A 15856-nucleotide genomic window follows, 5' to 3' on the forward strand; every position below is an offset into this window, starting at 1 on the left:
CAATGTGTCTCATAACCAACTAAAACTCCTAACAGTAGCTGGAAGTAAGTACATTTCTACAATAACATCAAGCTACTCTTTTTGTATTTCAGGATGAGCAATCACAGGAAGAACATACAGGACTACATCCTCCACTGGTGTACAATGGCGTCTGACTCGAGCAGTGTCAGCATCAGTGTCCCGTAAAGCTCGGGCGGACCTCACTAAACATCAGGCAGGTTGGAACTGCTGCAGCAGGGATGATCACGTCTCATATGAACGGTTTTGTGCAAGAGGCCTCTGGGCAGGCCAAGAGCCACAGGGAGAGGGCCGTGGACTGTCCAGGGGAGGAAAGTAACCCTGCCAAAGGTCCACACAGTGGTGCCAAGATGGAGAGAATACAGCACTACCAGGAGGAGCTGAGGAAGAGGCGAGAGGAGGAAGGCAGGGGGAAACACGACATCGACCCAAACGCTTCACTCAGGCTCAAGAAGCTGTCGCAGAATCCCAAAGTGGGCATTGACAATCCCACATTCGAGGGGAAGGAAACGGCCAAAGACACGTGTTCCCAGGATCCTGTAGCTGGTGAGTGTAAAGGAGGAGAACAATGAGAGTTAGGGGTCTTTATGGGGGTCAAATAGGTCTGAGGGGGCGAAGAAGGTTACAAAGGAAAGGAGGGGTTTTGACCCTGTAGAAGAAAAGGGAGTTGTGAGGTTTTACACAAATTCAAAGATGACAAAAGGAGACAAAACAATGACTATTGAGGCTGCAGAGCAGAGGGCATTGGTGGAGGAGGGTGATGTGTTTTTAGAGCTGTGCCCCACTTGTACATGTATTGGTCCTAACTCTGGACTAAGGAGCACAGAGCCCCCTCTGCGTAATATTTATCAACTTTTTGAAAGAAACTGATGAACTGTCTAGACAGATAAAATAAAAATGAGCACAGAAAAGTGTCTAACAAGAGCCATAGTTAGATTTGGTGAGCCTTGTTTCAGCTGTAGTGGAATGCAGGTCTTATGATGCTCATTATGTACCCCTCTTGCTCATGGTGAGTTCGGACTGTCTCTGCACGTGATGCTAATGTACCTCTAACTGCAGTACAGTCAGGGGTACATTAGCAGAAAATGATTCCTTAAAATGTTTTCATACTCCGTCTCTTCTACGATACTACTGCAATTCAATAAAATGCAGAAACCAAGTCAAATTCTGACATGAAGAATAATAAAGTCTGACAGTCGCACAGCTGGGTCTGGAGCAATATTCTCGAATTCACTGCAGAGAGTTGCAGTTTGATTTCTTTGCATCACTGGATGATTTAAATAACTAAACGAAAGTACCACTCCCACACACCAGAAATGTAATTTTCTTAAGAAAACAGCTTTGATTTAAGTCTGACTACATTATACATATTAAACATACAGGCATGTATAGATATTGTTAGATAAATACAGTATTCATGTATCAGTGTCTCAGTAGAGCAGTTGGCACCACACCTCTAGTCTAGTTAAGTCCCGTGTCCCTTGACTTGTTCACTTTTCCAAAATTAATCAAAAGCTCCTCTCTAACCCATTAATGATTTCATCTTATTATAGCAAGGCACAAACAATTTGCACCCTAATTTGCTAAAGCGCATGCACACACTGTATTTTGAGGGATCCTAAATTCTGACGAGGATGGATTGCCAGATTCCCCCTTGATGTGGTTATACCTCTTACTTGCAGTGCAACTATAATTGTAAATCCAGCTCTCCTATGATATGAGATTATCTTAAAATGACAGTCTGATATCATCGGGGTTATTTCAGGAAGAACTTGATGGTACAAACATTGAACATACAGTTTAGATACTTCTACTGCAGAGCTCTGGCTGTTTTCACAAAATGTAACTTCTTATACAAACAGTAAGCAACCAGTCGGTCTTAAAGGTGTAAAAATGACCTGACATCCATAATTTTGTGCCAGTGTGTCTCATTCCTGTCTCTTCCTCTCTGGCAGACCTGGTGGAGCTGCTGCAGGCTCTGAAGTGGGCCTCGCACATACTATCAGATACCCAGAGCCAGCAGGACGTGGACCTGTTGATGCGGCTCGTTGCCAAGGAGGACTTCAGGAATGCCTACACCATCTACAGTGCTGTAGCCCAGCAGAAGAGCAGAGGCAGTCCCAACTCACCACTGACAGCACAGGCAGAGGATCTCTGCCAAGAGGTAAGCACAATGGTCATAGTAAAGAAACGTTTTCAAGCTAGGAAAAAACATTGTGTGAGGCACTTTGACTTCACCGCTGTTTATGGAAAACTGCTTTATAATGCTAGATTATACTCACCAATTTGTGGTTTGGCCCCTGTTAAGTTTGTATTTTGAGGCAGTGAGTAAAGCATCTGAATGAGCTCAATGAAGCATGAAAATCTTTGCTTGAGGTGATGATTAATTCAACAAAGCTACTTGAAAGACAGCCAAGCCAGTCTGATTAATTACAAAATGTAAATTGTCTTGTGGTTAACAAGGTGAGTGAAAACAAAAGTTAGGGATTTGTTGGATCCAGGCCATGCATGGAAATTGAATCAGGTGAAAAAAATTAGGCAAAAGGTAGACCATTTATTCATCGGTAAATAAGGATGAAAAGAGTATGAGATGACAGGGAGATTCTCCACATTTGAGATGCACAGGGAGGGAGAAAGAGGGAAGCCAAAGTCTAAACATGTGCGAGTATTCCATTGGTGTGATTTGATTCCAGTTGACAGTGCTGACTCCTGAGCCCTGTTAGAGAGAGCGTCAGAGAGCAAGAAACAGGCTCAGTACTGAGGTTTGAGTAGCAGGGAATGTGCCACACCTGACTTCCTCGTTGACAAAACACAACCCAGTTTGTCTCTACTGGAGCAAAGCGACAATAATGGACTTGTGTCCTTACAGAGCCGAGTGTCTGCTCTGTCAGTGTTTTAATGCAGCCTGTCAAGCACAGCCCAGTCCCCATAAAAACACCAAAAAGAGAGAAACGGGTTGCTATGAATGAGGTAGAAGCTCAATCCGGAAATGACAGACTACACCCGCAATGGGCATTTCATTAGGATTAGTGTCAACTTTTGATAGGTGCAACTTGAATGAATGTAATACAGCTCAGTCAGACTGGTGCAGTGTGATTTTTAGCTGATGGCTAGATGTGCAAGAGTAAAAAAAAACAAGTTTTTGATGAAAGTGGCGACTACAAGCTGTGTGGAGTTCATTCAGAGGACAGCCAGCAGCACTGCTACAGTTTCAGCACGAGAATGAAGCTGCAGAGGCTCGGGGGAGATGATCTATTTTTCTTCACACACACACACACACACACACACACACACACACAACATGATGTCTCCCTGTGTACAGTCAAGCCAGTGTGTGCGCTCACCCAGCAGATACAGCTCCTGAAACGCTCGACAACGTGTAAGAGTTTGAGCTGCAGTGTGACTAAACTAAGTGGCTGTGCTGTGTGGCACACAGATTGGCTGTTGGGTACACTAATCTCTCAGCAGCTCTTGGTGCAGCACACCGCAGGAAGGAGGCAGGGATCTGGGCAGCCAGAAAAAGAACCTCCAGCAGCTTACAGGAGTGTGGGCTGAGGTGTAGTGCTGCTGGGGGGGGGGGGGGGGAGGGGAAAGTATGTCACCTTGTTAGTGAGAGCTTCGATTAGTATAATGGATCAACTAATCTCCAAACAGGAGATGAAGACGTAGAGGGAAAAGACGGAGTAACAGAACGTCAAAATGTCTGATGTCATGATTCAGTACACAGTCCAAGCCACAAACAATAACATCCTTCCACCGAATGACAACAAAAGAACCCAAAGATTAAAATAGAACTGTGTTAGAGAGATGAAAACAGAGAGGAAGAATTCAACACGGAGCAGAATGGAAAGTTTTTAAACCAATGGAAGGGAAGTGTAATGTGTTGTATAATTTGATCTAAACATTTATTTGTTAACACACAGCGTTAATTAATCCTGCTCCGTGTTGTGGATCGTTTATTTTCCCCAAGTGTAACAGCTAGCATTAACAAGTTGCTTCACAGCAGAGGGATTATGACGCACCTTTCAGTTTGGAATGTGAAACCCTGCTGTGAGTTACTACTCGTCAAGCAAGTATCATGTGTATCCGAATCCATGTATCCTCCACATCTGTAATGCTGAAGTAGTAAGAGAAGACGTTTATTTAAAAGTGTGTCTAGCAGGGCTACTCATTTATTCCCAGTTTCATTGTTATTGCAATGTGAGTATAGGCCATAAACACATCGCAATAATCTGAATTTATCGCAACAAGTAAGATCAATTATTAAAACAAGTAATGCTTTGTCACTCAGCATGCATTTGACCCATTTGATGGAGTCCTGAGTGTGACTGCCATGCTTTCAAACCACTGGACACTTTGCTAACGCTGCAGAACTTGTGTTATGAATAATTGATCAAATATGAAGGTAAATTGAAGATCAGAAAAGTTAGATGTCAGCAATGAGGCAGTTGAAAATCATGCCATCTAGGAGACGGGTGCTGTCACAATGATTGTTAAATATGGGGATAATTAAATCATTTTTTCAGACAGTTTCTGGAAGGCGTTCCTAGCTTTGCACTTGGTGGTTTGCATCAAAGAGAGAGATAGAAAGAGTCTAAATCCTGGCTCTTTCCTTACTTCCACACAGCTGCCCAGTCACAGCATGAAGTGGGTGTAAATGTCAGACTTTCTTAAGCTACTCGACAATCTGATCAGGAGATCAGGAGAACGCTGGCAGCTTCAGGCTTAGATGTGATTGAATGCACAGTTTTAATCTGTTATGTTAATGTTTTAAGAATAATCCTGTCCTTGACTTTAAATTATGTCTGGTAACCTGAGATGTAGAAATGTTTCAAAATAAGTAAGTAAATTAAAAGTTAAAGAGGACATATTATAGCCCTTTTCCACCTTTTTAAAACAGTCCTCTGTGGTCTAAATGAAACATCAATCAAGCAACAGAGGAGGTTTGTGACCCTGTATAAACCAGCTCCCTCAGAACACTCCGTTTCGGTGTGTGTGTCTCTTTAAATGCAGTGAACCCCCGAGTTTTCCCGGTAGACATCACTCTTCTGTAGCAAGAATAAAAATGGTGGACATGCGCAAAAGTTTTGCTCTAGGCCGGGGGTAGAGTCCAAGGGTGTAGATACCAGGATCCCCCTGTGATGTCACAAGGAGAGCAAATTTGAAACGGAGCATTTTTCTCTGTGTTGTAAGACTTAGACAAACCACAAACAAAGTACTGGATGGGTTTATTTCACATTTTGTGGGTCAGTAGACACTCAGGTTACCCAAATAAATGGGTAACAAATTACATAATGTCTCTGTGTCTGTGATCGTGTTCAGGTCCAGAGGATTCTGCAGTCCAGCCAACAGAAGGAGGGTCTGGAGCTCCAGGCTCTGCTCACCAATCCTCATCTGCAGGTCAGATGTCATGTGACTTAACAGTTTCCCACCATAACCTACAATACTGGTATTAAACACCACCAATAAGACTCAGGGAGACTCATTCATTTAGTTAAATCTCTGATTGTTGGAATACTGGAATTACGATGATACATTTTGTAAATATTGCATTAGGCAGAGGTCAGAGTAAAGTATTTCAATAGATTATTAATGAGAGGAGAAATGCTCTACTTAGTTTTATTATCATTGCTGTATCATTATACATTCGACTGAACATCAGAGCAGAAGTAAAGATAAAGAAAGCATGTTCTGGAGTGAGCAGGAAGTGATAGTTTAGCTCTTTGACTTTAATGACAAATTAGTTCAATCTGATATTTAAGGTTGTGAAGAGCAGTTTGTGATTTGTTCCAAAGATGAATGTAGAGTGTCTTAAGAAAGGCTCTTATGTAAAAGGGGTTGTAATGTGGGTTGGCACTCTTGCTAATGAAAAAGTATGATTGGTGTCTTAGTGAAGTCTGTGCTTCATTAAGAAAAAAGATAAGTAATTGATTATTTTTAAAGAATTTTGGAGGCTCTTAAATAAGAAGATTATCTGTTTTTTATATCAAGTGAAACTGAATATTGTCGGTTTATTGACTGATAAAACTTGATATTTGAAGATCTCACCTTTGACTTTGAGAAAGTGAGATAAATATACCAACACTTCCTTGATTGATCAAGTAAAAAAAACTGCAGGTTAATCGGTGATGAAAATAACTGCCAGAAGCCGCCTCAACTTCCACACATGATTTTGGTTACCTGTGCATCTTTTCAGGAGGGCCTCTGTTTACCTTTAGTTATGTCGACATTAAAAGAATCAAACAGGTACTCAGATGGCTTTGCTTTGAACTCTGATGCTCCACACATGTCAGTCCAAGCTTCAGTGACTCTTCTGTTGAATAAAAGGCAGCAGCACTATCGGACTGTCATTGCCCATTAGAGAAGCAGTAAGGTGAGAAAAGACCCCCGGTGGATGCCCCTTCTGTGATTTTATGGTTGAGGGTCCTGACAAGGGAGAGCACCAGGGGTCTGATGTTTCACCCATCACACTTGTTAACCCCTCCACTGAGCTGGATTCATGCCACCAGCGGGGGTAGCAGGATGGGATGTGAGCCAGCCTTGTGACAAAGAAGTGGAACAGATTATGTTGAGGTCTTTGAGCGGCAGCAGAGGATCACTCGACTCACCCTAAACGACCTCATGCTGCACTCAAATGGAGACAGGTAGATGCAGGCGGTCCACTTGTCCCCGTTTCACCGCTTTCTAGGACGCCGTTTCTTTACGATGGAGGTGTCTGATGATTGATGGTGGTGGATCCTGACTCCTAAATGCTCTGGGAGATTAAGACGGATTGTGTATACGCCGAGGCTTAGCCGGCCTCCACTCTCTCAGGTCCCCTCTGCTGCAGGACAGAGGAACTAATTTCGACTGACGGTTATTAATTGTGTGGTGCGGAGCGCTTGTCACATTAAATGATGTGAAGGAGCAGTCTGGGTTTTATTTCTGGCTTAGAGATGGGTTAGCTGACTGCTCTTGTTAAAAAGATGAGGGAGAAGGAAGGCTTCTGGTAGCAGGTGCATGTTTGACATTTCTTTGTTATCTTCTATCTAAAACTCATTTATTAAATGTATGCCAGGTTTTAAACAAATAAATGTACTGTTATTACTACTGTTTAGACAAAAGAATCCACATTTCATGACAGAAATAATGTTATTTCAATGGAAACCAAAGTCATTATAGGACAACAGCTCCACACAGTCAGGAGCTTTCCATGCATGCATTCATTCCCTTTACCTCACGCTGCCTCCTGCTTTATTTTCCTTGTCCGTGTTCTGTCCGTTGTGTCTATTTCTGTATGTCTGTTTCTCTATTTGTATCTCTGTGTTTGTTTAATGTGGCAGGCACTGATGCAGGCTCATGACAGTGTGGCGGTGCACGAATTGGGAGAGGAAAATGTGACCCAGTACCTTGGCGAGACAGTGAAACTTGTGCGGCTGGAGAAGGCCCGGGACACTCCATTGGTAAGAACCCCATCTTTGAAAGTCACTTCTTATGCTTTATATATTGCTATTAGCATATTGTCTTTGTTTTACCATATTCTCATAAGAAAAATAATAGAAAAGAACACCTTTTAGGGGCACCTTAGCTGAAAAATAGTCCTCATATAACCAGTCAAAAGTCTATTATTGTCCCAAGAGTCCCAAAAAGGTTGCGTCCTCTTTCTCTGCATCAAATTTGGTCCTTTTCTCCCGCTTCTTTATGGACTGACTATGTTGTGTGTGCATATTTTCACTGCTAATGAGCCATTTCATCTGCTTAATGCATTAGACCCGACTTCATCATGTGAAAGTTTGCTCACAGAGGAGAGAGTATAACATAACACAGTTGTGTTATCATCCAAGTCCCATCCAACAAATCAATGACATCATATACCCATGTGTTTGTCTACACACATTGGCCACTTCTGTTATTATAAGTGAAAATCATGTAAGACCTGCAGATTGTTCAGGAACAATGAGCTATAGTATAATGAAAAGAATGAAGTCTTTGAGAAACACATGAATCTTAGGCATCCATGTTGTTGTTTATTGATTGTGAATTTTTGTGTCTTTGCCCAGTTAAAAAGCCTCTACACTCAACCCTGAGCATGCTTCACTGAGCATATTTATCATGTTGGTGTGTCATTGTCAGTGTACCCACAAACCAACAGTGCAGAAAAATGCCTGTTTGTGAAAGCCCCTTTTAAACACATTGGCCCTAACACAGTGATGTTCACTACATGAGACAGTTTTCCGTGTGTTCAAACTGTTGCCTCTCCTTCTTCTCTGTTCGCTGTCATCTAAGAGAATATAACGGGTTTGAGATGGTTTGTTTACATAAGGTTTATACATCAAGAATTCTGTGTTTGTGTGGTCCTCAGGGTGCAACGGTGCGTAACGACATGGACAGTGTGGTGGTGAGTCGCGTGGTGAAGGGCGGAGCAGCAGAGAGCAGCGGCCTTCTCAATGAAGGAGACGAGATCCTGGAGATCAACGGGGTTTCTATCCGGGGGAAAAACGTCAATGAAGTCCACGACTTACTGGTGAGGAGCAGGCGTTTAGAGGTCATTTAGAGGTCTTTATGTACAGTAGTTTGAGGTCTTTATGTACAATAGTTTGAGGTCTTTACACTATTATGACTGGCCTTTAAGTCAGGAGAGAGGCTTTATCAATGTTTACATATTTGAGCTTTGAATGTTGTTTCTGCATTTTTGGAAAAAAAAGGAAAGTGCCTTTTTAATGTGGTTTTACTTGAATACAACTTCCTTAAATAATTTGTGTGTAGTTTTTATCAGGTAATCAAACATACAGAAATGAATACTGATTATTCTTAATGACAAACAAAAGTTACAGAAAGAAGATTATTACTATATAGTTATTTAATATGCCGGTCACACCTACAGCGGGGTAGGTGTCAGATAAGATGTTTGACAGCACACTGCAGAGAAAGCCTTTTTTGTGTCCTACAACCAAGACTCATAGTGAGTATGATGTTACACATTTAAGATAAATAAGGACGACTTGTCAGTAAGTGTAAATTAACTAGTAAACAGCACAAAATCAACAAGAGATGGATCGTCCTACTCTGTCCTAATGGGATCCCAAAATCAAAACAATCTGAAAGTTCCTCACGGGAGCTTTAAATATATGTCCAGCTGCATATAATAAGCTTTGTTTGTTAACATTTGTGGGCAAAGATTTGTACAGTTAGGATTGTTTTATGGAAATGTGATCAGTCATTTTTAGACGAAAGTCCAGACCAAGAAAGTGGATCACATCACTCCAGCTCTGAGGTCTTTACACTGGCTCCCAGTCTGTCAGAGAATAGATTTTAAAACACTGCTGCTGGTTTATAAAGCACTGAATGCTTCAGGGCCAAAATACATTAGTGACTTTCTAAGGTCACTAATGAAATCGTCCGGGACAGGTCTGCTCTCTGTCCCCAGAGTCAGAACCAAACACGGAGAAGCAGCGTTCAGTTTCTATGTTTCCTTATATCTGGAACGAACTCCCAGAAAACTTCAGGTCAGCTGAAACTCTGAGCTCTTTTAAATCGAGGTTGAAGACTCACCTGTTTACAGATGCCTTTCAATGAACAATTTTAATACAATTTCAAACTATGCACTGTAACTTTTACACTTATTATAGAACTCTTTTTATGTTTTTATTTTCATTTTTATTTATTTCAATTAATTTAATTTTAATGTTTGTTTTTTTTTGTCAAAAAATGTGGGAAAAACATGGTGATAAATGGGTGTCGTGTGGCACATGGGTGGAAGTTCATTCTCTGATTATCAATTGTTTGTTTTTGTGATTTTTAAATGTTCTATTTTAAGGTTTCTTTTTTTCTCTGTCATGATGCTTTTGATTTCTTGTGTGAAGCACTTTTTGAAGCACTTTGAATTGCCTTGTTGTTGCAATGTGCTTTATAAATAAACTTGCCTTTTAATTCTGTTCCATCAGCAACAAATGCACGGCACGCTGACCTTCCTCCTCATCCCGAGCTCTCAGATTAAACCTGCCCCTCACAGACAGACTGTGGTAAGTCTCTGAGGATGTCAGTGAGGGAGTGTGTGGGCGGAAGTGTGGGTGGGGGTTGTTGGCGCGTGTGTGACAAGGCCTGTCTGCATGCATGCAACACTAACCTTGACTTTGTAAACCCTGTACAGATGCACGTAAGAGCTTACTTTGACTACGACCCTTCTGATGACCCTTTCGTGCCGTGTCGGGAGCTCGGCCTGTCCTTCCACAAGGGAGACATCCTCCACGTCATCAGCCAGGACGACCCTAACTGGTGGCAGGCCTACAGGGACGGAGACGAGGAGAACCAGCCTCTAGCAGGACTTATTCCAGGTGGGGACTAGACCAGGGCGGAATATCAATATGTGATAAATAGTTTCTGATAATGTGCTGATAATCAGTATTAGGACAACTGACTATTAATACAGAGAAGAACACAGCTTATACATTGGATATGAAGCGTTAAAGCTGCAGCACACTGTGCATAATGTACTTAACTATATGACATGTCCTCTTAGAATTCATAAGGTTGTCTTTTTTTCTTGCTTAATATTTGTGCAACCCTTGAGCTCAAAAACACAAGAGAAGGAGACCCAAAGTTGGAGTTGCATGTAAATGAGTGTCTTTGATGTTGAGGTTCAGGCCTGTTCAGCACAAGGTCATTTAGCTAAGAGTCCTTTCAGCTCTTGCTCATAAAATGTGAGAGACATGAAATGTGCAAATAGTTGACAATTCTGCTAAACTTGAACACTTTGAATTTACTGTCCAACCGGTGCACATGTTTGTTTTTTTAAGTGATACCTTGCAAGAATATGTGCACCTTGATGTTTTGTAGACTTTATTGAAGCTGTCTTCAGTTCATCCACCACAGCCTCGTAACAACCATTTACAAAGTCAAGTGTTAAGTCTGAAGTGTGTGTGTGATTTAATTTCTTAAATCATATTCACAAATCAAAATAAGTACTTATTTGATGATACCAGACCCAAGAATCAATCAACTTTGCAGGTCTGCATTTGATATATTGCCAAGTGGATACAGTCACAGTAAAGTGCTTCAAAGTTATCTGTGACTAACAACTTAGTTTGGCACTACAAGCCTGGCAGCAAACACCACCCATCTGGCACATCAAGTAGATTAAAACAAACACCTTACACCTTGTTTGCGATTACAGGCCTGTTTTGGCTGCAAGAAAATCAGGTTTGGCATTGGAAATGAAAAAGGAAATGAAAGAGGGGATATCTTTTTGTCCTGTTCCTGCATGTTGTTTATAAACAACCAAAATGTTAAAATCTGTCAACACGAACAGTTCTCATTAAAAAGGATCTGTGTATTTACTTTAATACAGTGTGGGTTCACTGATCTGTTTTGCTTTTCTTTCCTTGTTCCTCAGGAAAAAGCTTCCAGCAGCAGAGAGAGTCCTTGAAGAAAACCATAACAGACAGGAGTCGAGAGCACCAAGGTTAGCATCAATATTTAAACACTGCTCAGAGAAAACCAAGATTTAATTTGCAAACTCGCACATTTTGCCTTCACCCTGACTCACTTTTCAAGAGAATTTGTGGGTGAAACAAAGTGAAAAGAAAATCCACCACCTATAAAGCTAATATTTTGTGACTTGTCATTTCTCCAGGGAAGCACTGGTATGCAAAGAAAAATAAGAAGCAGAGGAAGAAGAGCACAGTCACTTTGAGCAGAAATACTGGTAAGGCTGGTGTCCCTCAGAATCAAACTGTTGATGACAAATCAGACAATGTGTTCCCTCTTCAACGTCTCCTGTTGGAAAAACACTTATAACACTAAAAACCAGGTGTGGCGTCTTAGGGCTTCAGTGTTATCCCAACCTTTTGGCTGGAGTTGACACATCTTGCGTTTTTCTTGCGGCAGCTTGTTCAGTCCCGATGTGTCACGGGTCAGATTAGTCTTGTGCTTACAGACGGGATCAGAGGTAACACATCAGGTGCTCAGCAGGCGCCTAAATGGCTTGAAGAGAGACCTGTGCTGTGATTGGTTGACACATGTTCTCAGACGTGCAAACACACTAAAGGAAAACAAGTTTGCACAAGAAAGGTATCTCCCAAATACGACAACGATAAATGAAAGTTTTGTATTTTTCAATTTCCAAAATCCTCTCACCTCTTTCTCACCTCCATGGAGAGGTCAGGGGTCAGAGTTGGCTACAGAGCAGGTAGCCCAACAGGTAGAGAGGACTTACTGTGTTGATCAGTGTTGCTTTTGACTTTTCACCTCCGGACCTCTTTGAATGGGGAATTTCAGCCTCTAATGTCTAGACCGAGGTATAGAGTACAAGCCTGTAAAAGGAAGTGATACAAAAATAGCCGTGTCCCAGCAGCCATCAGGAAGATCTACAAGCCATAGCAATACCATAGCATAACTTAAAGTTTGTTGTAGAAGCAAATTCTGTCATTTTTAGTGACCAATAATGGACGTCTTCACATTTTTTTATATTTAATCTAACTCACTCACTGGAAACCAACATACCTACAGGTACAAATAAAGTAACCTCACTTCATCCGTATTTTTTTTAGATTATGACGACATCCTGACCTATGAGGAGATGTCGCTATATCACCAACCGGCCAATCGGAAACGCCCAGTCGCTCTGATTGGTCCTACAAACAGCGGCCACGACGAGCTACGTAGGAGGCTTCTGTCCATAGAACCGGAAAAGTTTGCTGTTGCTATTCCTCGTAAGTAAACGCGTTGTCAAATCACAGGCACAACATAGAAATATTCTGAAATAGTTCATGATTTCAGATGTGGAATAAATAACATCACCTCTCTTGTCTCATTTCTGTTTTATTTTATATAAAGCTGACAACTTCTAATGACTCTCTGTATTTTAGCTTCAGTTTTTATGGCAAATTAAATTCAGTTATTCTCGTTCTTGGCTCAGACACAACCAGAAACCCAAAGATACACGAGCGGAACGGGCGAGAGTACCACTTTGTGAGCCGGCCTGGATTTGAAGCCGACTTAGCAACTGGAAAGTTCATTGAGTCTGGGGAGTATGAGAAGAACTTGTACGGCACCAGCACCGACTCAGTACGACACGTCATCAACTCGGGACGCATAGTTCTGCTCTGCCTCCACACCAGGGTAAGACACTGAGCACTGTTCTGTTTGAACGTTGTTTCTGTTGAACATGTTCTTTACAAAGACTGCTCTGATTGATCATAATTATGTCTTTTTAGACTTAGACTAAACTTGATTTATCCCAGAGGGAAATTCTGTTCCACTGTCCAACTAGACCATGCATACATTTACAAACAAACAACAGATAGATTATGTCAGAGACAACAAACACATCAGTACTTGACTTTGTCTCTTTGGGCAATGACACCCACAAAGGCCAGGCAAGATTAAAAGCATGGTTTAAGAGAGTAATAAAAAAATAAGTCAATAAATACATAACCAAGACTTGCTGAACATAAATCTAGCTCTGTGCTTGGCTGTCTGTGAGGTCATAGTTCAGCCTCGGTTCAGCACATTTGAGTTTGTTTTTTTGTTTTTTTTTCCTTTTCTTGTATTTCATGTACTTGTACGTCTCTGTTCTTCCTCGTCAGTCTCTGCGAGTGTTGAGGTCCTACAATCTCAAGCCCTTTGTCATCTTCATTGCTCCTCCTTCTCAAGAACGACTACGCACCCTGCTGGCAACAGGGGGGAAAACACCAAAGGTACAGCTGGAGAATCCAATTTATATCATTGTAAACGTCATAGTTTCTATACATCATTCATGTGATTATTTGCATCATGAAAACAACAGATTCCATAAAATGAAGCATTTCAAACAAGAAAACTATCTTCAGGCACTCAGAGGAAAGTTTTGTTTTGAGAGCATTTTTCACATGATTCACATCATGTGTGTTAAATAATAAATAAATAATTAAAACACAGAGATAAGTATTTAATATGTAAATATCCAATACAGCATATTCCTCTGAGGACAATCGACTACATCAGATACAGATCTCTGACACTGGTCACAAAGTTATAGATATGATGTAAATCACTGTACTTTAGGTGTAAACAAGGCCCGACTTCTTTTATATCTTTTGATTTTGTTTTTTATTTTGTTTTTTAAAAGTTTAGTGTTGATGTTTAGTGTTATCGTGTTCCTTTGATACCTGTGTTATGCTACATGTCTTATGTATCCTGTTTATTTATACTGCTTTTATCTTATTTTACACTTGGCAGCTTGTAAAGAAGATCAGCAGTTTTGACAGTAAAGACTTTAATTTTGTATCATGGTCATCTCAGTCTTATCTCACTGTCCTCTTTTTCTGTGCGCAGCCTGAGGATCTTAAGGAGGTCATTGAACAGGCCCGTGAGATGGAGCACAACTTCGGCCACTTCTTCGATGCAACCATCGTCAACATGGATCCAGACCAGGCGTTCCACGAGCTGCGCAGGCTGATAGACAAGCTGGACACTGAGCCGCAGTGGGTGCCCACCTCCTGGCTGTGCTAGAGGTCACTGCAGGGAACACCTGAGGGGGGAGGGTGGGGGGGGTTATAAACAGGAGAAAGCCACAATGATTACTCCTGCAGACTGAAACAAAATGAAGGATGGACAGTGCTGATAGTCACTGGATCGCACTTGCACATTCTCCTCATTTATGGAGGAGCTGATCTGAAAACCCATGTCGCAGGGATGGACTCTCATTTCTTACATTTGTTTTGTTTGTGTCTGTGTCTTTGTGGGTCAATATGTTTTTGTTTGTTTGTTTTGTCTTGTTGATCTCAGTTTTATGCAAAGTCATTTATAAGACCAATAGAAATCTTTCTATCCTATTCTTCTTACTAGTTATTTATAATTGTAAATACATATTTACTAGTTGAAAATGTTGAATATTTTATTATTTTCTTTGTGTTATTTACACAACGGTACGCTCAAGTGGGTGGGTGATGATGTCACAGATATGATATGACATGCTTTACAGCTTTAAAGTGTTCAGGTAGCCAACAGAAGAGAGGCACCTTAAAGTGTCTGCAGGTGAACGTCTTCAGTCAGAGAGACAGAAGAAGAGTGCTGGAGCCGTCTTCCTCTACACCATAGTCAGTATTATTTTGTGTTGTCTCATATACGCTGTAAAAACAGACCTCAAATATAAGGTGTTGTCTTCTAGCTGGTTCTCATCAGTGTATCATGCCGTAAAGTATTTCTTTTCTTTTTTTTACCAGTATTTTACCAAAAAAAGCAACCTGTATCATTTAGTGTACCTTCAACAAATACAGCATTTCTTCTTTTCAGGGTACTTATGAAGTCATGAGCACAAAACTGTCAATAAAACTAGATACGTATGTGAACACGTGATGGAAATACTGACTTCATTCATTTCACTTAGAGAACATGGTTTTAAATCAGGTGATCACGCTGCTGTTACATCATTAATATAAATATACTTATTTAACCCTCGCAGAGTCCAGCAGCATGGAGCCAATACTTAACCTGAACGTTTGATAACTGAAGAAAACATGTTAGGGGAATGAAAAAGGAGCAGAAAGAAGAAGAATCCTATCTAATCGGCCGATCTTAAAAACAATCATCAACGCAATATATTCAAACAGAAGCTGTTATTCTGTGGCTGCGGTCTAAAATGTTAAGTCATTTATTTTTCTTTCAATTCAAACCATTATACAACACTTGTTATCGAATAAAAGACAACCGAAAATCTACAATCTCAAACCAAAATGATGAGATTTAAAAGTGAACATTTAGATATGACTATAAAAGCCGTTAGACCAACCGGTACATAAACGTTTGAAAAGAAAGAAACGTATTCATGAGAAACACAAACTGATTCAAAGTTACTATTCAATCCCTCTTAATTTAATAG

General features: G+C 40.9%; 1 protein-coding gene across 2 annotated transcripts; it reads left to right on the plus strand.

Annotated features, from left to right (window-relative positions):
- Positions 1–15333, plus strand: pals1b (protein associated with LIN7 1, MAGUK p55 family member b). 2 transcript variants are annotated; one of them, XM_061051837.1, is made up of 13 exons: positions 1–564; positions 1974–2182; positions 5341–5418; positions 7341–7460; positions 8360–8521; positions 9942–10019; positions 10148–10331; positions 11390–11458; positions 11630–11701; positions 12546–12707; positions 12914–13116; positions 13584–13694; positions 14311–15333. In XM_061051837.1, the coding sequence occupies exons 1-13, from the start codon at positions 240–242 to the stop codon at positions 14485–14487; spliced, it is 1950 nt and encodes a 649-aa protein (XP_060907820.1). In that variant the 5' UTR covers positions 1–239; the 3' UTR covers positions 14488–15333. The 2 variants fall into 2 exon arrangements, with proteins under 2 accessions (XP_060907820.1, XP_060907821.1); XM_061051838.1 differs by having other exon boundaries at positions 2–564; positions 7353–7460.
- The last annotated feature ends 523 nt before the right edge of the window (positions 15334–15856 follow it).

The sequence above is a fragment of the Labrus mixtus genome, chromosome 12 (genome assembly GCF_963584025.1).
Source record: "Labrus mixtus chromosome 12, fLabMix1.1, whole genome shotgun sequence".
In the NCBI taxonomy this organism is placed as follows: domain Eukaryota; kingdom Metazoa; phylum Chordata; class Actinopteri; order Labriformes; family Labridae; genus Labrus; species Labrus mixtus.